The sequence below is a fragment of the Oreochromis niloticus genome, linkage group LG10, assembly GCF_001858045.2.
Source record: "Oreochromis niloticus isolate F11D_XX linkage group LG10, O_niloticus_UMD_NMBU, whole genome shotgun sequence".
Taxonomy (NCBI): Eukaryota; Metazoa; Chordata; class Actinopteri; order Cichliformes; family Cichlidae; genus Oreochromis; species Oreochromis niloticus.
The window spans coordinates 24,630,471-24,655,993 of record NC_031975.2 but is presented as its reverse complement, the minus strand read 5'-3'; the positions used below and the strand labels follow the sequence as shown (position 1 = coordinate 24,655,993).

The following is a 25,523-nucleotide window of genomic DNA, read 5'->3' as shown; positions in this document are numbered from 1 at the left end:
CAACAAACAGATCATTTGCTAAGGGTGTGCAGAGTGATGTAATTCAGATGCAATGCACAATATGTAAACTACTTGAACAGAATGCTTATTTCCCCATTTCTGCATCTGTGTTGGCAGTTCTTCAGCTTCTACTTAGCACCATGTGGTAGCTTTACTGCACAATCACTTTAAATGTACAGTTCTCCGCGATGCAATGAAAAGCTCTCAAACAGTTTTCCACATGAATATCGATCCCCTGAACATTTTCTGAAGATTTAGTTGGCAGAAGAAACCCCAGCCATTTTTCTCTTCACTGTTAAAAACAAATTTGTTTTCTTGATCATCTGTCGGCGCGATCGTTATCATACCGAGGAGCATATGTCTAACAGTTTGTTTCAGTGGCTACGACTGAATGAGGCTAAGAGTCTGTTACTCTTTTGATTATGTTACACGGTAATGAGGAAATCCCTGAGACTGTGGAAAGGACCGCACACTGTAAAGAAATCCAGTGGCGTTAGCAGTAAGATCTTCTAGTATTGCACATTCTTACATCTTTTTCCTTGATGCTTTTTTTTTTCCTCCTTATCCTTTTTTGTTGTTGTGTTTTGGAAGAAACTTTGTGTGGTGGTGCTCCAGACAGGCAACTGTTGCCCACAGGGGCAAGGATATCCCTTATAATCAATTTAAAGACCCCTTTCAGTCCATAAAAAAAGTAAATTAAAGAAGGCGTTTATTTATTTATTTATTTATTCATTCACTGTGAGATGCATATCTCTGGTGACACCCCACGGAGGCGGAGGTAAAAAGGTGCTCTGCGACCTTTTCAGAAAGACTCTGGCTTGATATGCGATGAAGCCTGATTGCAGATGAACAACAAACACTTGACAAAGCTAAAGAGCAGCAGGAACATCGCTGTTTCTTTGATTTCTCACACCTTGTCCTGCCAGCACAGGCGGGGATGTTGTGACTGGTGTTTGTGGAGACTGTCAGTTACATGGTGGGAGATAGGAGAGCAGCCAGTAGGACGGATGTTGTTGTGACTGAATGCTGTTGTACTGTAGAGCAGCGATAGTTCAAGGCAAGAAAATGAAAGAAGACGCTGAGATTTGCGTACTAATAATCTAAACATTCAGCTGAGATGGTCGCTCCACCTAAACAGGACATGCCGAGAATAATTCGCCTACCGCTAATTTCCTGTAAGGAAGCGGACTGAAAAGGTCTAGTTCGACAAACCAAACCAGCACGTCCCGGGAAAGTGTCGGCAATCGGTTGTACTGCTGCCAATGGCTTAGTCAGGTTGAGTTATTTGCAGGTGATTTTTGATCATCACTATTCAAAATGCGCCTGTGAATGTGGCAGAGGCGCTAAAAGACGGGTAAAGTTCAAATCTGTGTCTCCGAATGTAACACAGCCAATGCTTCTGAGAATAGTGTGGTTTCCTTTTGACCGGGCCACAAAAAAAAAGTCACTTGAAGGTAAAAGAAGTAAATAAAGGAAGGGTATATTCACTGGCCTTTCAGGATTTAAGCATCATGTTGGACAGCTGGGTGCATTCATTTTTTTCAATCTTCTATTTCCACATCAGGTATGAATGCTCGTTATCAAGATGAATCACATTTAGGTGACTTATCAAGGCAGCAGCTCAGAAAAGAACTCAGATCTCACATGATGTGGTGACTTTGGGATCATGTTTCTGTTATTACGCCTCAAACTGGGACATCTCCAATTAATACTAGCGCACTAGGATACAGACACCTATATTTAGTCTCTATTCTGCCCTCTGTATAGATAAAGTATAGCTTGCTATAGATTGCTATTGACAAGAGCAAGGAGTAACAGAGGTTGAGGGCTGCGGTAATGGCCTGTGATTGAACACCTTGTGCTGAGGTCCCGCTGCTCTCTGCCTCATTAACTCTGGCAGTTCCTCTGTTCAGCACGCTGCATTGCAGGCCACAGTCAGGACGCATTTAACTCTCTCAACTACAATCCAGGAAACGTGCATTCAGAAAGGATTTAAAGCAGCATAAGGACTTTTAATGCTTCGTCTCGAAAAACGTCTGCGAGTCGTTGCAAATATCTCAGGTAGCTGTTAAGCTTCTAATCGAGGAGCATAGGCTGCTGTTAGGTAGAGTATGTGAGTGGCAGCACCTTGAGGTGTACGTGGAGATTTTCAGGTGTGTAGTTACATTTTACCACTCATCAAAATCCATTTCTTCAAGCTTTAGAATCCTCAAAATGTACTGAGATCCTGATGGTCCTCAGTCGTGCTGCATTCTGTCACTTCCACATTTAATTCAAATTCTGGCCACCGTGGTGGAACCTATAACCCAGAATTATAGGAACAGTCTTAAGCTGTTTTCATACATGCACTGCAGATCTGAACTTTTCTAGACATTACCCAACGGAGCTGCAGAGCTGTGAGAATGCAAATGTCCCTTTTATCCGGATCAGACATTAAAACTGTCTTTAACCTGCCAGATCCTCTGATGCAAAGTCAGTGTGATGTCTGCACGTGTGAGACAGGTGCAGCAAACTCTGAAGAGAATGAATGAGCACCATGTGTCCAGTATCAAACACTCAAACCAGCCTTGCCTAATCCAGAGTATTTCCAGTAGAGGCCACATGTCTAAAGCAGATCTCCTGTGGTGTGCTACATGTGTGGAGAAAAGGCAACTTCATATAATGTCCCAGCCAGAATCTCCTATAAATAGTCTGATTATTATATAGTGCTTCTCTGCTCGAGCACTGAAAGTACTTTATACAACATGTGGTGTCATTCACCTATTTACACCCATTCATACAAGCACTTTTTTCAACACATTCACACACTTTCTTACTGAGATAACACACATCGCAGAGCATCTAGGGGTTCAGTGTCTTACCCAAGGATACATTGCCAGACAGAGTGGAGCAGCCAGGGTTAGAAGGAGCAACCTTCCGACCTTCAGATTACTACAGCTCAGTTCACCTGTGATAACGGCTTTTTTGATTTGTGCAGGTGACAACTGTAAGAATTTCTGAGATTTTTTGAGGCCATTAATCAAGATGGATAATTTTTCTGAATAGGTGCGTGAGTGGTGGTTGGTTACCCTGCTGCTGCTGGAAGCGCCAGCCTCAATGGCTAGCATCTAGCCACAGGCCATTTCTCTGCTCCTTGCCTATCCGGCCACTGTCACCTCCCATCGGGGAGTATTCCTCTCCATTACCAGCCTGTGTCCATCCCCCACTTAAATAACAGCAGCCCTGCCACTCCAGGCCCATTAAGATACTACCGGCACTGCTGCGGCCCCGCACACAAACAGCCACAAACTGCCCAAGCCTTTATAAATAGATGGCACGAGAAGTGGAGAGAGGCTGGTTAAAGGAGGTAAATTATTCCAAAACAGCCAAACAGGACTGAGACTAAGAACCCTCCACCGCTCTGGCTCCACGGCTCCTCCTTTCAGGTGTCACTTTGGGCTGACTCAATTTTACACTGTAATGGACCTCCTGGGTCAACTACTTTTCTCCCACCTTTCCTTCCTTTTTTATCTCTCTACTGCTCTCTTCATCTATCAGCAGCTGACAAGCCTTTTACTCACTTTACTGCAACACACAATTATTCCCTGTACTGAAGTTTGGACCGCTTAATTTTATCTAACAGTAATCAGTGTTAGCACTTTGCTACAAACTGTGCTTTGCAGACAAGAAGGGCAAACGATAGCAAGGAGGAAGCAATTTCCTACAGTACATAGACTCAGCAGCAGAAGACTTTTTTTTACTTTCTGGGATGCAACGTGCAGTTTGTGGAAAAAGTCTTAAAGACTTTTTTTTACTTTCTGGTGTCAGATGGACTTTCTGTACTGGCTGGTTAGTCAAATCATTTATTTCTATGATGTTATTTTTACTGTTATTGAAGTTCTGGAACTGGAAACAGGAACAGGAAAATATATAATTTCTGTGCTCCAGTTTGCAAACATTGCTAACATTTGGTTACGTTTAAGCACAAAACACAGCATGGTTTGGCTTAAAAAATTTAGTTTGTTAAGGTCTAGGGGTCTTGTGTCATCCCGCAGTAGTAAATATGCAGTTGTTATGCAGGATTCTAGGAATGGTCCTGGTTAGAAGAAACGGCATTAACTAAGCAACAAATATCGATCTGCAATACAAATGTATGTAGCCTTATCAATTCATCTACCCAACACAACATCCTCCCTGCAAAAATAATTGGACTTCCTCCTTTGCTGCTGTCGGAACTACAACAGGCACTAAAGTGCTTTGTATCTTAAAATGAATAGAGATGGCAATTACATGTAAATGTGGTTGTAATAAGATGCTTTAGTGTTGGCAAAATGCCTGAAACATTAGTTAATAGCAGCTCTTCAAGGCTCAGAAAGTCAAAAACTGCATAAATATGTGGTCATTTTTGATTATTTACTTGTGTGGTGTTTAGAGAGCAGCATGTTTAAACGTCCATCACTTTCTGGTGGTTTACTTGTACTAACCATCTTTGTTCCAGTGCATTTTTTTGTTCTGTATTTGTAACGCAGACTCGTTATGCTCTGTGCCACTTTCTCAGCTAGATTGTATTTTGATAAAAGCAGTCACTGTCAGAGCTCTTTTAAAGTTGATACACACTTTGGTGATGCATATTGTTCACCATAATGCGCCGCACCACTGTAACTGCCCTGACTTCAAAGTAGTGTTTTTCATGTGGTGCTTCCACTTTTTTGTTCCACAGCTTTGTTTTTCTGTGTGTGTGTGTGTCTGCATGTGTGTGTGTGTGTGTGTGTGTGTGTCTGCGTGTGTGTGTGTGTGTGTGTGTGTGTGTTGGTATCTGGGTTTCAGATTTCCACCATGCCTTGGCCTAAACCCGAGGTCAGAGGTCTGCTGACCTTTTACATTCCAAAACCTTTTTTTTCCCCTCTAATTCTTGATCTTTGGCCAAAGTCTCCACCCAACCCTACCCCCAAGTCCGCTATTCTCTCATTTTCTCTGATGCCCATTTCACTTCTTGTGCACTTACACCATTGTTAGTTTCTTCCTTCAATAATAGAACATTATTTTTACATATTCAGTCCAACCCTGAATGTTGTGATTGATCTGATATAGCCTAAAGGAAGAAGTATTCTGCTTATGGAGGATCACTGAGTTAGCCAGACCTTAGATGGATTACAAGCTAAAAAAGGAGAAGTGAGGCAGAAAAAGGTGAGAAGTGACTAAAAGCTGGATTGTCAGTTAAAGCTATTATCGTACCTGAAAGGTCCTGAAGGGATTCTAAAAGCAATCATAGGCATTCAGTGGCCTCTTCAGTGGCCTTTTCATTGATAAACGCAGACAGGACAAGAAGACAGAATCGAAAAAAAGTGCAAGCAAGTTTAGATGTAGTTGCATTTTTTTAGTTTGCATTTTCACAAATTAGCACACTGCAGCTCTTACTCCTCACCATTGTTCAGGAAATAGATGTTCTGAGCTAAGTAGTGGCTAATTTCCAAAAGGTGATCCTCAAGGTGGCATGAATATGCTCGGAAAAATTAAAAAGCAAAAGGTTGCAGAAAAGCTGCCCTGTGTTTGGGGGGGAATAAGTTGGTCAGCAGCACATTTGGAGTTATCCTCCAAGGAGCATGAATATAACTGACATCACATGTAGGGCTGGAAGATTAGTACCTCGGGCTTTCAGTCATGAGTGCTCACCACGGAGCTAATGAAAACTCTACACTCCTGTAGACAAGCCTGATTCCTTTCATGTACAAGAGAAAATGAGAAATAGAGACAGTCCGAAAGTCAGAAGGGAAAGGTTTGTCAATATTTATTTTTTCTCCACTACTTGCAACAAAGTGAGAATTTTTTTTTCCTCGCTTTGCTCTTCAGCATCACTTTCTTCTGCTACAAACCGAAATCTCCTCGCTTTACCTGCTTTCCAGCAACTCTTCTCTATCCTTCCTCCTATCATCATTCTCCAGCAATATACTCCCTCCCTTCATCCCGGTTCTTTAGCGTGTAGAGCAGCCGAGACAGTGATTGATCTGGTGTGGAGGCTGTCGTGGGCCCGCCTCCTCCTCCAGTGGTTATGAACATGAGGCGGGCTGCTCTTCATAGATTTTTAAATTAGTGTCAGCTTTGCCCCAAAGATGTGTTATTGACTGATGAAATAGAAACTGAGCTCCAAACACTCAGTCCTTCCCCAGAGTTTTCCCCAGCCTGGTAATTGAAAAAGTGTGAAGGGAGTGTGTTCAAAGGAGCGTGCAGTTGGGTGTGTGTGTGCGTGTTTGTGTGTGTGTGCGTGTGTTCTGCTGTGTTTGTGGGCTCTTTATCTCTGCTGGAGAAAAATGCACAGTGCTCGCTGGAGTCAAGATTCGATTGAAGTATTGCATAGGAGATCTTTATCTTTCTACACACCCACCCTAAAACATGAATGCTGCATGCAACTTTAATCCTATAAATACAGTATTTTTTACGTGCACTTGTGAAAAAGTTTTGTTTTCCTGGGTTTTTGCTTTTTCTTCATTAAAATTTGATGTGCTAAAGTTCTCGACATCATACCTGTGTTGTTATCCTCTATTTTAATCACTGTAAGGATACACAACCGTGTGTGATTGGTTTGAGAAAAGCTGGCTTTGGCTGTCACTCTGGATCTACATTGAAGTGCTGCTGAATAGCTCCGTAGTGACAGTGCTTTATTTTTCCTGAAATAACCACTGCACAACTTGGATCCAAGTGTTTTTTAACACAAGCACTTATAAGGTCGTACTCATCCCTTTAATTGCAAAAGAACGGATACACAAAAAGACATGCGACAAGTCAAGAAACATGAGGTCGGATGACTTTTAGTAAATGATGTTTGCCTCGAATTAACCTGTGGTGTTTTTTGCTCCGCAGGCTCGGACATGGCCATCTTTTGCCTGCTTTGTGGGAAGCGCTTCCAGACCCAGACAGCGTTGCAGCAGCACATGGAAGTCCACGCCGGGGTTCGCAGCTACATTTGCAGCGAATGCAACCGGACTTTCCCCAGCCATACTGCACTCAAGCGTCACCTACGCTCACACACAGGTCAGTGAAAGCGGTCATTAACCACCTTGGCTGTGGTGATAAGGCGGCGATATCATTTCACCGAGGTGTTCCACAGGGCATTATCTGTCTATTCATATCCAGCCTTTTTTCTTGGTCTGGGATATGCGAATGCTGTAACAAATTAAGTGCAGTAGTCCATAATACATTCTCAGTCTTGATCATGGGCAACCCTCATGTACCCACACCAAGTCGGAAAGGTAATCCCTTTGCTCTTTTTTTCTGTATCCTAGGGTCTTCTCTGATTTTAATTCAAAATACCTCCAAAAGCAGGATTCATCATAATTAGATGTCTAAACCACCTCCTTCCTAATGCTAAGGAAGCACATCCAGAACTAGTCCCTATAATTCCTAGCTGAGTAACAGTCACCTTCCAAAACTTTGAGTATGTGGTAGACGACGGTTAGACTGACTGAAACATGAAGAGCCGAGAACTGCTGTCATTTGTTATGTTAAATTATCAGTGCACTTATACAGCTTAACCTTTTGATTCATTTCCTTAGCGTATTTAACAAAAACAACTCAAATCCTTCAAATAAAATGGATGGCATTGCGCACTAAGAAGTAGTTGATATCTTTAACTTCTAAGTAGTTTCCGTGAATGACATGCTAGCTCATGTTCACAAAGTCTGTAGTTTTACTTTTTAAGGTTTCTCCAAGTCCAAAAGCTGCTGTGTGTTTACTTTAGCATGGGAGTTTTAACTTTCACTGTCCAGGACAACTGGGTGTGATAAGAGAGAGTAAAAGAAGTGATGCCACTGTCTTTATTTCCTTTTCTTTAGGGCAACAAATATGATACATAGTTTTTTCAGTAGCTGTCACAATGAAACTTGCACATATTTAGGCTCGTCATACAACAAAGGGACTACATCACATATAGGATGCCTACATGGAAAGGTACATAGACCCATATGAATGGTAGTGAGAGTATCACTCCCTATCAGATATCCAGTTCTCTTATCAGTTAGCCAGGAGCGGAGCACGTGTATGTAGATAAATGGACTTTCAGGTGGAAGCCCTAGTAATCACCAAAGTATTGACTATTGGAGAAATGATTAGTAGGAATTAATACTGGCAGAATACATTTTCCATCCAGCTCATACTGATGCCAGATTTGCGTTTTATTTACCGTGCATGCCCACACCCGCTAGACCAAAGGGACGTGCAGTCCCCATGGTATCATAAAATCTACATTTAGTATTATTCCAGCTGATGCTCTACTTATACGGTACATATTCTTAATTTTTGTGTTTGTTTAATGGAGGCTGGTATAATGTCCAGCAGTGTCCCGTAATTCAGGTCATCTGAGTTCATTTTTAGCATAAAATAAAATATAATTAATTCTCAAACAATACGTAGGGATAGGGTAGCTAGTAAAGCACAGCCAGTGTAGAGTTGCCATCGACGAATATAGGTATACAAATAAAGAATTCATGTTTTGTTTTTAGCAAATTTGAGTGAATTATGTTACCACTTTCCCGTTACGCTGCTGTTTTTGCTCATCTGAATAAACAGTATTAATTCAGGTCAACACAAAATGAATTCTGCAGCAGTCACAAAAGCGTATTTACAGCAACTATTTTTTTCTTCTTGTTGCTGTTGTTGGGTTTTTTTTGTTTGTTTGTTTGTTTTTTTTCCCCCCTTTCTGTCAACTTGTAATACTCACAGTGCTGGCTCTCTACTGAGATGAGGCCAGGATACTAATACATTTTTGCGAGGGAGCAGAGGTAGCCTGACGGATGCGGCTATTCAGAGTAAAGAGAAAAAAGCCGTAGCCATGACAGAATATGAACACATGGAAATGAATCCCATTTCACTGGCAAGGGGATGGACGCTTTTTTCCTTCCCCCTCTCTCTCTCTGTCTCTTAGCCAGCCGCCTGTCTGCGACCTTAAATAACAGTCTCACTGTCAGAGCCGATTTAGCTCACCGGCTCACGGATAAATATTTGAAACGAAAGGCAGTGAGATGAGAGCAGTCGGCCCTATTTACAAGTCAGGCGAATACACCATTAGTGTGTGATGGTGGTAGAAGCCGGGGGGGTTGAGGTGGCGGAGGAGGGAGGGGGGGAGGCGGACGTGGCTGCTTGAGCCGCCTGTACAGTAGCGGTGCACACATCTGTTCTATCTACCAGACATTGGAGGGGACACATGCAGCGTCTCTGATCCACCTGCCCACCCGGGCGACGCAAATGTCACCTCAGCTCGTCAGTGGAGCTGCAGATGAGACTTTGCAGCCTCCTGCCACTTTGAACCTCATCCCACTGTGGGCGTGTGTTAAATCACAATGAGCCAGCCGTGAAAGCAATCGTTTAAATATGATGCAGAGCCTTTTGTCAGGGGATTATAAAGTCAGCAACTCACACAGCCATCATAGGCGCCAGAAATAGGTCTAATTTACCCTCCAAAAAAAAAAGTAGAGGCATGGTGTTCCTCTGCATTTACACTTTGATGTTAATAATCTCATTCACACTTTGCTTGGTAACGAGGCAAAAATAGTGCTTAAAAACAGACAGCTAGACAGCGTATCCACCTTAGAGAATCAGCCTTATAACTTTACCTTCATGTGATGCAGAGACACGTGCACTCTCACCTAGTAAAGTTCAAGTTTGGATTTTTGTCTAATTCTATTCTTTATATTTTGTCATTTGCTCCTTAATTTATCAGTGTTGTGTTTTCAAGTTTTATAGGATGCATCAAACATGCAGAACCCATAAAAGGGTTGGTTGGGTTAAGATGTGGGAACGATTCAATTAATAACGCCCTAATTAACTTATTTTCACTTGTATCAAACGTTAGATCTGCACCTTAACTAAAGTGCCATCCTCACTTATTTTGTGCATGTATTTTCTAGGAGAATATTCCATTCAAAAAGAAATATAGATTAAGTGAGCATGCAAAGGGGTGTATCTGTAAAGATAAATTAGATGTTAAGCCTGTCTGAATGTAGCCCTAGAGGCAAAGCTGCAGTAATGTAAGTCTGTAAATGTAAATAAATTATGTCCATCTGTATGCTCTTATCAGCTAGGATCTTTTCTCCTCTGGATTCTGTAAGACAGCTCAGCTCAAGACATTTGAGTGATTAAAAGCAAATTGCATAAAGAAAGTTGCCATGTATTGGAAAGGAAATCTTTAAAACAACCAAAGTTTCTGCAGTAATGTGCATTTGCTTTATTTATTTGCTTCAAGTTAGCTTTATGCAAGCACCAAAAAGCAGATAAAATGGGAACCATTGGCTCTTCCTTCTGTAGTTTTGGTTATGGTCCTAAAAACATCAAAACCGTCGTCATATTAGTGCTGATTAATGGCATACGCTATCAAAGACAGTTTTATCCATATTGCAAAAGCTAACAGTGCTTAGTAATTGCTAACTAATTACTTTGATAAATGGAAGTGGTGACTAAGAGATGTTTCCATTTGGTGTCATATTTTGTCTGGATTAATAAAGACTCATCACTGAACACATTTAAATTTAAGATCTGAGATATGTGTAAATTACTTTTTGAATGAAGGTTCAGCTCTATAGGTTTTCTCTCGATTTAAAAATGATTCCTTAAAAAAACTGTCCTTTAAAATAATTTTTTTTCACCATGAATTTGGTTCATGTAAACTCCAAAATGTAAATGTAAAAAAGCATATATTATAATAATTGTGACATCATTGTATATTTTCATATAGTATTATATTATATTATATTACACTTGCATTATATAGTAAAGCAGCACAACAGTGTCCCTGTTGAGAAAACCCGCTTTGCAAAGGGAGGAGAAAAACCTTTCACCTGCCACCATTTTTTTCTCTTTGTTTTGCTAATTTTGGGAAAAGCAGTTAGTTATATGCCAAGTTAAATCACAAAATTAATTCATTCTTCTTGTCTGTTCTCTTATTCTGATTTAATGATGGTTGACCTGTTTTTGTTTTTTTCGGAGGGGTGCTGTTCTTACAGATTTAGCCTTCCGCTTCATTCAGACCTGGAAAAATTGTACTTCCTCTCATCTGGACTTAAGGCAGACACTGAAAGTAATGGAAAGTAATTGAAAACAAAACACTGCAGGAGAAACGCTGATCCATATTATATTACCGTAATAATGGCTTTTCAGTGGCAGACTTTGGCGTTTAGGTGTGACAGTTGTGTGGTAATTGAGGTTTGGATGAGGTGTCTTTGTTCCAGTGCGCACAGCTGTTTCCAGCACACAAATGTATCATGGACGCACTGGTTCCTGGCAGGTATTTTCCCAGAAGCACGGCTCAGTTTTGACAAAAAATCCCCAGTAAATACCAAAACCTCAATTCCCGGTATTCAACCTTAATTTTTATGGACAGACAATGGCAGCTCATCTTCCATACAAAGCATTCTAGATATTACTTGGTTATTGGTTGACTCACCATTCGGTTGTATCAGCTGACAGCAGAAAGCAGCAAAAGCACTTTTATGAACATTCATTACGTGTGCTTCATTTTACCTGTCTGCAGCTTTATCTTTTGAACGCAGCCTTGCTGGTGCGGGCTTTGACACTGGATCACCGTTTAGGACAAGGAAGCAGAAAAAAAACAACCTGATTTAATGGTGTTTATTTCAGCATCTTAATCTTGCCGTCTCTCTTTCGCCTCCATCACTGTGTTTTCATTTTCCTCCATCCACCTGCGGTTTCATTACCTTCCCTTAACATCCTATTGCACATTCTTACTGCGATGTTGCCTATCTGTTTTATTTATTTTTGTCTTTATTTCGCGCATGTAGTACAGTATAGGTTCGAGCACTCTTGCACAAATGCACAATGTTGGCTTATAAAAAGTGGCAGTCATAGCAGCTGTGTTATTTTTCTTCCCCGGCACCACATGCACACAGACATACACACTCTCTCTTTACAGACCAGACCTTCATTAATATTCTGTTGTTGTGCACTGTCTGTGTGTAAGTGTCTGTTTTTTTTTTCCTTTTTTTTTTAAACTCTGGGCCAATTTGCTGTCTGCTGTGGCGGGGTGTTTTGTGTTCGCAGCTGTATTTGATAGTGCTACAGCCAGAAAGAGAGAGAGAGCGAGAGAGGGCTGAATTGAATTTAGAGAGAGAGAGAATGAGGCAGTTCTGGTCCTGGCAGTGATGGAGCCTGGTGATTTACAGCCTCTTACCGTATATAATGAACACGCACCGTGTGCCCATGGGCACAGGAACCCTCAGCAGTCCTTTGGGGTGTCAAAGGAGGTGATGAGGAGGGGTCAGGAGACGCAGGTGGTGATGCTCGGGGGCACCCTTGGGTTCAGTCACCATGCTGTGGTTCCACCTCACTTTGCTGGGTCCTCATCTGTCGCGTCCCTGCCATGTGGTCACACCACAGAGGGATGGAGAAATGGAGAGAAAAAAAGAGGAAAGCAAGGATGGAGAGATGGGGGAAGTAATAGTAGCAGATTTGGGATGGACGGAGGACGTGTTCCTATTATTCTCCACCTCCCATGAGAATATCCTGACAAAATGAAGCCTTGTCTGCTCCTTTACATTCTCACAATGTGATTACAGAATTGTGTCTGACTTATATAAAACTCTGCAGTGCAACTTTGCACTTTGGCGTCCCCGAGTGGCAATGGGAGATAACATGCGTGATGAGCATCCAGCAACAGGGTGCTTGAGTGAGACCGAAACCCCTCCGTATGTTATACCACGGTTATTTTTTAGCTTCTGCTGATACCAGAAGCTCCTTAATTAGATTTACACTGGGTCTCTAAGCCTGAATATTATATATTTGTTGTCTATTTATTATATATAGCTAAAGCAGTAGTAGCCAGCACAGACTAACAGAGGCACCCTTACTTTAGCGCACTAACTCTAGCATTGATTTGTGTGCTTGGGTATCGGAAAACTAGTTTTTTGTTTTACATTGTTGTCAAATATGATTTTGAGGTTGTTTTCTTCTTGCTTTTTGTTTATTGCTGTTATTTTTTGTAAGATTTGAGTAAAAGTCTGCAATAACATGAGATAAAGTCAGTGTAAATGGGTTAAATTGAAGTGATTTATAAACCAAATCTAGGCTTCAGATCATTTACAAAGCTATGAGAGAGATCATGGACACTCTCCAAAACTCTTTATTGTGTTTTCCAATTTAATTTAAATAGCACTAACTCACCATCACAAACATACAGAATACATATTGTGTAGAAATCTGTATTGTGCAGAAATCCTTTTTTATATTATCAAATGAATCAAGTTCTTTCCTACTAATGGAAGATTTCTGACGTTTGCCAACAGCAGACGTTAGCACAGAAACACGACTCTAAACGTAAATAGCCCTCCACAGACATTCTTCGAGTATTAGCATCCCACTTGCTGGTTTGATCGGAGGCCTTAATTAAAGGCAGGTGAATCTGAGCTCAATTATTATTCTTGCAGCGTCGTGCAAGCCCACCGAGCTCTGTGATGGATTGTGATCTCTGCTGTGGTTGAAACGCTAGAAAGAGCACAATGTCTTACAGCGGGAGCCACTGATAACTTCATGCAGACAAATAAAGACTGTCACTTTTATTGATTTTTACCCAGCCCCCACCACTGCCACCATATACACCCGCATCCCCTGCTCCATCCCTGTCTCAGTTTTATCCCTCCCCCTTTACCCCCTCCAGTCCCCAGCATTCCCTTTAATGGGAATGCATCCAGCATCAGAAGGCTTTGAAAACATTTCCCTCCTCAAAAGTATAACATACCCGACACGTGATCAACATTTAAAGAGTATCCAGTTTACATTCCTTTCCCATCCTTTCTTTGTCTCTCCTTCTAAATAAACCAGTTACATGTGTGCATACTCTATGTGCATACATAAAATCTCAAATAAAATATGCAGGATGGAAGTGAAATAGTCTCTTAACAGCAGGGCAGTGGTAGCAGCACATAACGAGAAATGCAATTTATTCTCTGGCACGTTGCTGCTTGGACAGGCAGATAATGAAAGGCATAGGTCACTGATGGTGACTTAAACCTGCAGCGGTAGAGTGAAATACATTAATAAATATCCACAACATTACTTGGATGGAGAGTGTAACACTGGGGGGAAGCAAATGACGCAAGAAGCAGCCCCTCATCAAACACGGAAATACAATTAGTCTTTGGACTGCTGGTGAGAGGCTCCTGCAAATCATAATATCCCTGATCACTGACATCTGAATATGCATTACAGCAGCACTGTGGGGACCTGTGCAGTGGCAGCATGAGGGGGAGAATGTTATCATTTTCATTTCTGAAAGCATGCATGCTATACAACCGCCAGCAGTCTGATGCCTACAATAACTGCGATGTCTCAGGAAGGAAATATGATGCTATCTAAGGAAAAATTAAGGAAGGGTGGAGACGGGGCGTAAGGAGGCTAATATAAGCCAGTCAACATGCTGCCAGTGAATGTTAAGACATGGTACATTTATCTTCATTTACATTTTTAGGCATTGTCATTTAACCGTGATGATGGTGCACTGTCTAAAATACAAATATTGTGTTTTAGGAGCGGCTACATGGCAGTGATCGAGGTTGTAGAGTAATTTGGACTCTACAACTAAACCAGTTAAAGACAAATGCCTGAATTTGGGTCTGCTTAAACACATATATCCAAGGATAATAGATTCTGTGATGACAAACTCACTTCTTTATTCTAGGTTTAGCACATTAGTCAGGTGATCCATTAGTGCATTGTGACACTGGGTCTGCATGGTCAGTAATACATCTCGAGGCTGGTGAGCAGTCATGACAGGCTACAATTATTTAAGGCTTTGGACAAAGCAAAACAACAGCGCAGGTGATTTGTAGACAAAGACAAAAGATGGGTTATATTTGTCTGCTGTTATTAAAGCCTTTATGTAGCTACGCATTGGAAGATAATGCATGCTGCTCTTGCATTGTGCACAACCCCGACAAAATAATCAGAAAAATAAAACATTTTGCTATGCGGCTTCCTTCACAGTAGCATACTAATTTTTTTGAAGGTGGAAGCCATTTTCAGACATTTGGCGTTCTTCTTTGTCACAATTACTAGAGTAACACTTGAATTGTTTGAATTGTACATGTAAATAAAGACAAAACCTAAGCTTCTTGGTGCTATCATTTGCACTCGGTTGTCGTTAACCCTTCAAGCTATATTTTCACGAGCTCAACTAGTGCAGTCTTTAGCTTTTTATACAATGTCATCAGCAGTTTGTGTGAATGTGTCCTATTTTTTCTTTCCACATTTTAGCCGGGGACCACCCATTTGAGTGTGAGTTCTGCGGGAGCTGCTTCCGAGATGAGAGCACGCTGAAGGGCCACAAGCGCATCCACACCGGAGAGAAGCCCTATGAATGTAACGGGTGTGGGAAGAAGTTCAGCCTCAAGCACCAGCTGGAAACCCACTACCGTGTGCACACAGGTACTGTGACCAAAATAAGTCAAGGCTCTAGCGATAATGGATAACAATCAAAGCATTCGGAACTATTTATTCTCACTTGATTCTGTTTTGTTTGCGGTAGAAGATGAAAATCTATAGTGTGCAACACAGTGTAGCATCACAACAACTTTAGCTTTTTGTTTCAGAGCAAGAAACTGTAGAACGTCCTGTTCAACAAGTTCCATATATACTCAGTTAACAAAGGTTTTGGGGTCTGTAGAGGCCCAGTGACCCCCAAGCTTGGGCAGGACGCTGCCAAAAATGGATGCCAGATCATTTCAGATACAATATGTTAATAAATTAATTTTGCAGGTGATAGCAGCTATGTGAAAAAGCCAGACTAGTGTTTTACACTTGCTTTTGATTCTTTTACTGTGCTAAGTTCTGCTCACCTCACTTGCAGAAAGAGCATAAACTGCAGTAATGAGATGTTCTAAAACATATGGTGCATGATGGGGGAGCCTGTTAAAGGACTGTCTTCTAGAAAATCCAAGTTGCAAGGCGCAGACCAAACCAGATGAATATCTTTGTTGCTGAGATACAGTAGATGAATGTCTCAGAAGACTTTGTATTGATCTTAGTATATTTAGAGCCCCATAAAGATGTTGACACAGTGATAAGCTAGGTGCCCTGGAGAATGAGTGCGTGCTACGTAGCAAAGTGAGCGAGGATACCACAAGTGCTCACCAGGATGGCACACGGCCAAAGGTTTATGCTTCCTCACCATCCCTTTTTCTCAAACACACACATAGCAGCACCCTCCCATCTCCCATTCAATAAACCAGCTGTTAAGCCACACTATCAAGGCAGCCTGTCCAATAATTGGCTTCCCCCCCATCCACCCTTTCGCCTTTTGTGTTGGGGAGGGGGGCTTTGCGTTAAGCTGGAGAGCAACAGCAGATAACAAGAGCAAGTGACAAGCTCACAGTCAAAGGCCACCTCGCACAAAAGGGAGCTGCTTGATGAATCATCGACATTGGCAACCCAACCCCTCCCCGACCCGTCCTCTCCACACATTCCAAATGCCAATGGCGGATCAATACCTGGGCCCTATTTGCAATTCATTATTAGCTGGTTATTTGAAGCGACCCTGTTTACAGTCTGGTTATCAATATCAACATCATGCAGGTGTCCACACTGCTACAAAGAAGCGCGGGGCCTGCCACACTGTATTTATGCTTATTGGCTCAATGGAAGCGTAACCCGGCCCCTGTGGAGGTCAAGGTTAACCGGGGGTTCAAAGGAGCAGACGGGCCGGGCAGCAGAGGCACAAAGTCGGACGTTTCGCAGCACACATGCGCAAAGATCTAGCTGAAAGGTGACAGCGAGCGCTGGGCCAGATCACTTCCGACAGCTCATTTCAAATGCCATTGGTAAAGGTCAGCATTTACATGTCTAATTTGCGTCTGCCAGCTTGAGCGCTGGTGGATTATTCCCTGCCATCACTCAAATCATTAGCACATTTAGGCTGGCCGCTGTTGCTGAATTGAAATGTGCCTCTGGAATATAGCAGCCCCCACAGCAAGAAGGCAGTGTTGCACTATGATTTATGACACTTGCAGGAGTTCTCTGTGTCGTGAGCTGTATTTTCTTGTAATGTACTCTAGATTAGTTGATTAGATCATATTCTATAAAAGTAAATGGAATTTTTTTCTTCTTCTGATTGTACTGACTGGTTCTTATCACAGGTAAACAGGTGATATGATTTAGAGAGTTTCTTATAACTCCCGTATTCTCTAATTTGGGTCGTTTTGAGCATATTTCTACTGGGTAAAAGAATTTTATACTCACTCTAATAAGTACTAAGAGCTGAATTTTGGATTTCAGTTTTTACAAGTAATAACAAAGAAAGTATATGTTAAATTATCCTCTGCATGTACTTTAAAACTGCAGGCACAATATTCCATGTATATTAGTTTTAATAGCAGAACATCTCCTTTTCTTTTTCTTCTGTTGCACAGCCCGATGTAACTAAAACCTTGATCCTTCCAATATCTCTTTACACTGGGGTATTTTAATAAAATAATGGCATGCAAACAGTTCTATCCCTTTAAAGTAAGAATAATTAGTAAACAAAATCATCATGTGTGCTGCTGCTGTGAGGGGATACTTTGACTGGACCTGACGGGTATTCTATTTATTTCTCAGAGGTGAGCAAACTGCACTAATATACTTGGAGCTTTTTATTCTCCTATCGCTTCTGATTTGTATCAATTATCGAAAGCTGTTAAGAATGACTTTAAAGAGTCACCATTATCTTTTACTGGGACACAGTGCCGTCTGGAAGACATTTGGGATTTCACCTCTGGGTTTTGACTTGTCACTTTTTTAGATGCATCGTTCAATTATCATAATAGCGTCAATGTTTCTTGTGAGCCACACAGAGAAAAAAAATCTCTTATTAAGTGGTGATGGGATTTTTTTTCTCTCCCACAACTTTTACTTCTTTGGTGCAAAAAACACCATGTTTTAACTGTCGGTAGACAGTTTGGGTTGGTTACATCTTGGGTCTGGCTGTTGTCCAAAGAAGCATAAGGATGGCAACACGAGTTTAAAACAGACCACCATGTAGTGAAACCAAACTGACAGGGATGAACAGGGCATACAATACTTCAACACAGCTACAAACCACTTTGCAACCCACCTTCACCTTAGCTCCTCTTTTGAGGCAATGTTTAACTTGATGAAAATCTGTAAGATTTTACTGACATCCAGATATTCCAAATAACCCCGTATACCTTTGACTGCTGTGGCCTTGGTGATTGAAGACACAGAACAGTAGCTGAATCCTCAGAAGCAGCTCAGACAGTTGCTAACCTGTTGGTTCAATTGCTGTTTGTGTGTTTATCTGACTTTTGTTGTTTTTTGATAAATCAAGCATCAAAACTATAAAAAAATATAACTCAAATGTAATTTAAAACCGTTGGCTGTAAAAATACACACATTTTTTACTGCATTTTGGACAGCAAGGATTTTTCTCATTGCATTAAATAAAGTTAATACGTTTTAAGGCAAAGAAGCAGAAGCTGATGCACTTATCAGTAACATCTTACAGACTAGTACAGCTTTTCCGTCCCTCTAATAGATTTTTAGTACTGAATTCCTTTATTTGCTGTTTAACGTCACACTTAGGCTAACACTGTTGTCTTCCACCCCACCCTATCATCTTTAGGTGAGAAGCCATTCGAGTGCAAGCTGTGCCACCAGCGATCCAGGGACTACTCGGCCATGATCAAGCACCTGCGCACCCACAATGGCGCCTCGCCCTACCAATGCACCATCTGCCTGGAGTACTGCCCCAGCCTGTCAGCCATGCAGAAGCACATGAAAGGCCACAAGCCCGAAGACATCCCCCCAGACTGGCGTATAGAGAAGACCTACCTGTACCTCTGCTATGTCTGAGTCCAGGAAAGTGAATGAAGAGGGTAGGGGACGGGTTGAGAGGTAAGGGGAATGTAACAAAGCGGATAGGAGGCATGAGTGTTGACGATCGAGGAATGTCAACGACAAGTGACTGGAAAGCAAGAGGGTTTGTTTTCTATTTTTTGTTTTCATGCAAAGGCAAGCGATGAGGGCGGGGTGGGGGGAAAGGGTGGTGATGGTGGGGCAAACGTGCTAAGAAGAGGAAGTCTTGGACACGGAGATCAATTCTCCACCATTGTTCGGATTCACCGGGTCATTCACTACATCTGCAACTGTGTTATTGTTTCAGGTCATTTCATGCAGCGGCATAAAGTGAGCAAGCTGCAAGGAAGTGACTTCTTGGATGCTGCTGAGTTGAGAAAGCAGATTCTCAAGGGCTATCTGAACCTCTACATCCATGCTGTCGGGAGCCTTCACTGCGTTTTGAGGTCTTGTTTTGCCCAAAAAATGGAAAACTTTTTGGGGGATTTTTTGTTCTGCAGTGGTACATTGTGCTTTCATGCTCAAAGTATCACCGCAAACCTACATCTTTCTGGTTACGAACTACATAAAAAATATCTCAGAAGAAGACTGAGACATGTTTTTTAACATGCATGCATCCTGAAGAAACTAATACTCTGGAGTAAATGAACAGCTTTGGGGGGACATACACGCAACCCTCTCCTTTTCCAGTAGAGGATGTATAGGTTTTGTCACCTTTTTTGTTTTACGCATGAGCAGTTTTCACAGAAATCTGCCCATTAACCTGTCCATGTCTGAAAAACCTTCAGATCCCAGCGGTGGCAGTGAGATAGCCCCTGAGAATCAGCAGCAGAGCCGGTAGGCTTATGCAGTAGATGAAAACAGTTGAACTGGACGAGTGGAAGCATTAATTTAATGCTGCAAACCAAGCACCCATTTGGTTGTGAGTGGGGAAAATGCTAGCGCTGCTCTTTGTCGGAAGTGTCGAAAGTGTTCTCAGTAGTCTTCCTTGTTCTGCATCTCTTTCAGATGAGGGCTGGAGAAGGTTGAGTCACAACTGGCCACTCACGGTTCTCCCCAGAGAGCCACAGGCTAACTTGTGTTACTTTTTCATCATATATATACATACATATATATATATTTTTATTTTTATTTTTTTGCTCTGCATCGTAGTTTATTACGGCTTGATTGCACAAGTAAAACAAACTACGACAACAGTCTCTGTTTGACGTCAGCAAGGTATATACTTTTTTTTTCATCCGCTCATAACTCGCTACAATATTTCACATTAAACCCTGCCTATTCACCTATTGAGCAATAGATAACTGGACTGCTTGTATCCATGTACGTTTAACCAGATGACTATCATTTTTCTCACACTAACAAGAAAGTACATAAACTGACTGACACGCAAACACTTCAACTGCAAGAGATCTGTCAGTTTACCGGAGTGATTTGAAATCCAAGCAGCGGAAAGTGACTTGGGAAAAGGTTTCTGTCTGTGAGAGTCCTGTGACTTTACCTGCTAGTTGTAAATGTTGAGGATGCCTTAGCTGCACACCTTAATGTTTGTCATAGGTGGTGTGGCAGTTTGAAGACTGTTATATGGCATAGTGACATGAATGTGAACGCTTGTAAGCCCGGCTTCTACTACCATGTAAACATACATACTGTAGCAGGTTAATGCTGCCTTTCAGTCAGTAATTCCCAGGTTATGATTAGTTTCCAGTGGGTCACACTAGAAGACTTTCTCCATCCAACATTAACAGCATGCATGCTTACGTTCCAGCAGGCAAGACTTGCTGGGCTGCACACCTTTTCATCCACGAGCCCCAGGTCATTGTGTGAAAGTGAGGTTTATTTTGGAATGTGCACCACTTGAGTACTGGCAGGTCCTGCGTTATGTTACAGATATTGTATTCAGATGATGCATATTCCCAAATGTAGTTGCACTGATTTGAATTACCACTGGGGCTTTTGGCAAAGATATAGCTAAAAGGATGTGTGTTGGATACCTGTTTACAACATGGCATAGGGAAAAGGGTAACAGCTGTAAAGCAGGCGTGATATTTCATGCTATGCTGCAACGCTGACCTTGGTTCTCTTGGGATAAAAACACATAACCTGAGAAACTCCTGCTCCAACATTTTCTCTGACTACAAGTCGGCAAAGTCTTTTCTTACACCTTTGAAATGCAGCATTAGACCTTTACAGTATACGCAGTCAGGTATTATGGTTGAACCTTGGGAGTTTTTGATGAATATCACTGCACGTCACAGCGTTGTATCTGGTTGATCACATATCCAAGAAGGGGGAGATCACTGATTGGACGAGACACAGCCCAGCAGCTTAGGGGGCGAGCAGTAAGATGACAGAATAAATCAACTCTTTCTCTGTGGTTTTTGTCCCTGCACTTCGTCTCTCTCTCTCTCTCGTCTTCTTTTGTTGTTGTGGGTTTTGTTTTGTTTTTTTTGTTATGATTTACCTTGAGTTTGATCTCAACACATTGTACTTGAATTACCTCGTTTTTGTGACCTCATGTTCCTTTTGTGTATTTTAATTTTCCCTTTTGTTTCATTCGTTTTGTTTTGTGGTTTTTTGGGGAGTTTTTCTTTTGTTTTTATTTGTTAGTTAGCGTGTGTTGGAAAGGTGCATTGCGAACACGATTGAAGCAATGCGTCCGCGGAAAAAAAATAAGTGCCACGGCGAAGAGATTTGTTTGTTTTTTCTTATGTTGCGTATTTCTTTGTGCATTACTCGTTACCAAACTTGGTATTATTAACCCTGCTTGTTAAAGAGCTGGAAGGTTTGGTCATTTGTTATAAAAGCTACCTCTAAGTTGTCGTGTTGTTTTTTTCTTTTTCTTGTTTTTTTTCTTGGTAAAAGCACATTTTTTTGCATTTGTGTTTTGCATTGTTTCATCTCATGCTTTTTTTTTTAAGTTGATTTATGATTGTCTGTTTGGGTTTTTTTAAAAGCAAAATGTATATAAAAGGGTGAGAGATAACAAAAGTAGAGGCTGATAGGATGAGAAATGCCAAATGGATGTTTATTCTTCTCTTATAGTCCCCCCCCACCTGCACCTCCAACCACAGAAGAGCAGAGCGAATGGAGGGAAAAAAAGCAATTTTGAAGCCTTAAGTGATGAGGGATACAGCAGATAAGAGGAAGTACTATTGCTTTTAAGAGGGTTTAAAAACAAGAATCTAAACTTGAACATATGTGAATAGAATTGTAGTTTTGTAATGTGAAAAAAACAAAAAAACCAGAAGGTTCGTCTAAAAAACGCTGAACCACCCAGGACAGGTCATTTTTGCAGTGATGCAGAGTGCGTTGGACAATTGGAACTGGAAGTGGTAATCAAAAAAGGAGGCAAAAAAAAACCACACATAAAACAGAAGGTTAAAAATAGAGATTCTCTCAGCAGACAAGCTCTCTTGAGAAATGAGTGTATTCCTGAACAAGAGCCAATAGAGGCAATTTGATATATAAAAATTGTGATATTTTTGTATTCAGTGTCAGTCCTTTTTCCATTTGTGGAGGGTTATAGCAGGGCACAAATATTTGTATTTCTTTTTTCTTTTTTTTAAACCTGTTTTTTTTCTCTTTTTGGGTGTGAATCATTTTATTTGCCTTGCTCCTCTTTGATATTGTTGAACAAAAAAACATGTGTGTGAACATATTGTAATAATAAGTGTTGCTTTCTGGATGTCAATTGCATTGTAGGTGAAGGACTAAATCTATCCGCCACAAATTTTACGAGTGTGTGTGTGTGTATGTGACAAAGTTAAGAGAGGAAAAAAAGAAGAAAAAAAAAAGATGATAATATGCGGGACGGCAGGGGGACGCTGCCAAACCGACCAATTAGTACTTGTCATTCACGATTTTTCAATCAAACTTGACTGTCGACATGTTTTTTTGTTTTGTTTTTGTACTTGAAAAAAAAAAAAAAGAAGGGATGGCATGTCCCGTGGTGTCTTGCCATTTTATTCTCTAACACTGTGATTTGAGGGAGCTTTTTTTCACCCTCGCATAATATCCACCCACTATAATATACCCAGTCACGGTTCAGTCTGAACACCACAATGCAAGACCTGTTCAGTCACATTATTCCTATCATCGTCCTCTGAATGTTTTCTACTTTCTTGTGCAGGTGAAAGAGTGCATGAAAGCGTGTGTAACAGTGTGTGTGTGTGTGTGTGTGTGTGTGCGTGTGGGTGTGTATTAGTGGAAAAATGCACTAAACAGATCAGATACAAAATAAATGATATTCTATGCCACTTTTTTTCTGTGGGAAAAAATATATATATACATTGGCATTGATATAGTTCTTCCCTCAGTGTTTCTCCGATGTTTCTGTACTATCTTTGTGCCTAAAAATGGAAATTGTTCAACAAAAATATCCATCTATATCTGCTTAGTTTCTGTATTTTCAGAAGAAAATAAAAATGGTGTCTCCAGCGCCCTAGGGATGTCATGACGCTCTAAAATGACCTGATTTTCTTTCTTTTTTTTTCTTTTTAATCCTGAATAGAGCAGTGCTTATTCTTTTCTTTTTTTTTCAAGGACTGCAATAAACCCTTAATGCTATTGAAATAGCAACTAGGATTGTGCATTCGCTGCTCTATGATTGGCTCCCAGAAGCATTTATTTAGCAACACAAAACAAAACATGGGGAAAATTTGCTGAAATTTGTGCTGCAGTCATGAAACTATTAGAGACTTTTGGGGACAAGATCTGCTTTGTGATTTTTATTTTTTCTGTTTTCTTGCGAGCAAACGAGGCCCCGAGTCTGCTTCTCTAATTCTAATTTTCTCTTTTTATCAGCAACAGGTTTGCTGAGCAGAACATTTTATTGTTCTGGAAAAAATGTAAAAAAAATAAAAATGATAAAGAAACCTCCATTTGGGTAGGTTAGCACCGGGGTATTACCCTTCTGTTGTTTCCGTTTTATTTGTTCTTTAAGTACTTTTTCTTTGCTACAAAAAAAGCATTTAAGAGGGGATGTTCAATTCGTCAGAGAGGAATCATGGCATCCCTGGAGCTGGCACTCTGTGTTTTGGTGTGGTGTTTCTAGAACAAAGTAGCCATTTCATGCAGTGTTGCAATGCATGTGTCATCGAGGTCTAGACTAAACTTGTTTGAGTAACAAAGCACCAAGACATTGTATTTTTTTATATTAGCACTGAGGACCAATTGCCCTGTCGGACCAAGCATAACAAAGCTTTTTATGTAACAAAGCTTTTCTCTCTCTGTCTTTCCCTGGCTTGTCTGTGCTACTTCTTTCCTCCATTGTTGTGACAGCACAAGTGCCAGTCAAGTTGCTCTATATTAAGAAAATAGTGTTTTTATTATGATTTGAATGGTTATAGTTTTTGTCTACCTCAGCACCTAATCTTAGCCTAATCTTAGAAGGTGCCCAATTATTATTTTTTATTTTCTTTATTTTGTTCTCTTATTGTTGTCAGGTGTATAATTTTTTTTTTTTTTTTTTTTTTTTTGAAAATTGGCATTAGAGCTTTGCAAAGGTCCTTTGTCTTTTCCAGCGACAACGTGCTATTTCTTTCTGTGGCAGTACGTTTCCTGTTGAGCTGTGCCACCAATCTATAGCCACTGTCTGTTGATATAGAAGTTGTTCTTTTTCGTTTCTTTCCATGTAGAATCAGACACATCTCTTTGTAACATTTCAGTGTTCTCTGATGGAGTGTGAAAAAAATAAAAAGGAAAAATAAAAGAATTATGCTGCAGGTTTTCTTCTCCATGTTGTCGATAAAGTCAATGTTGTGCCTTTGATAGTGAAAATATAACGATTTTTTGTTTTGTTTTTTACATCCTACTAACAGTAGATTGGTTTTTTGTAGTGAAAATTTTTTGTAATTTTATTTATGAGTCTCATAACAGAAATCAAATCATGATGTTCAGTTGTATACTTTCAAACTGCAGTTAGAAAAAAAAATAAAAAATGGACTTCATGTTGTCTGTGTTAGCCCTCTTTCTGGCTCACTATTTTATTTACAGTAGGGGAAACCCTGTTTCACGAGAGACAAAGACTGACAACTTTTGAATCGTTGTTAAAGTTACATACAAACTTTGGCAAAAGTAGGAAAAAGTCTGCGGGGAATACCTGCAGACATCTATCAGGGTAGATGGGCAGTACTTCCACATTCAGTATTATCCTAAAAACTAAAGGCATTAAATAAAAGAGTGAGGTATTGTATATCTCAAGGAAAATAACTATTATACTGCAGATGTGAAATACCAAATAAATAAAAGCCAAAGATGACCGGTTACATTTACAGGACCAGTGAATGTGAGATGTTATTTTATCTTTATCTCATTTTATCTGAACACAACTCACTATATGCTGTACTTTTATTTTCAGAATAACTATATATCAATAATATTATTGTATAACTAGTATTTAATCTGGTGGAAAGACATTATTTTTACTCATTTTTAAAACTAAGATTTCGTCCACTCTTGCTTTACTTTATAGTAGTGTGGGCAGGGTCATGTTTACGAGCAGCAACACATCCTTAAAGCAAAAAATAAATATCCACATTAAGTAACCGGAATCAACGTTTTATAACCATTTCAAAGTATCTGACTGATGCCGCCATCAGTTTTCTGTGAATCTGCTTTATTTTTCAACAAATGCTCAGAGCTGAAGTGCATTCAGTTGTCTGGCTTTGCACTCAGCATCTGGCTGTTTGCCACCA

General features: G+C 40.6%; 1 protein-coding gene across 1 annotated transcript in view; it reads left to right on the top strand.

The window, feature by feature from the left end:
- zbtb16a (zinc finger and BTB domain containing 16a) overlaps positions 1 to 24,776 on the top strand; it is a 140,376-nt gene extending 115,600 nt beyond the window's left edge. The window contains exons 5-7 of the mRNA XM_019363783.2: positions 6,838 to 7,008; positions 15,232 to 15,402; positions 18,593 to 24,776. Coding sequence (XP_019219328.1) covers positions 6,838 to 7,008; positions 15,232 to 15,402; positions 18,593 to 18,822 — 572 coding nt within the window. The 3' untranslated portion in view covers positions 18,823 to 24,776. The remainder of the gene's footprint in view (positions 1 to 6,837; positions 7,009 to 15,231; positions 15,403 to 18,592) is intronic.
- The last annotated feature ends 747 nt before the right edge of the window (positions 24,777 to 25,523 follow it).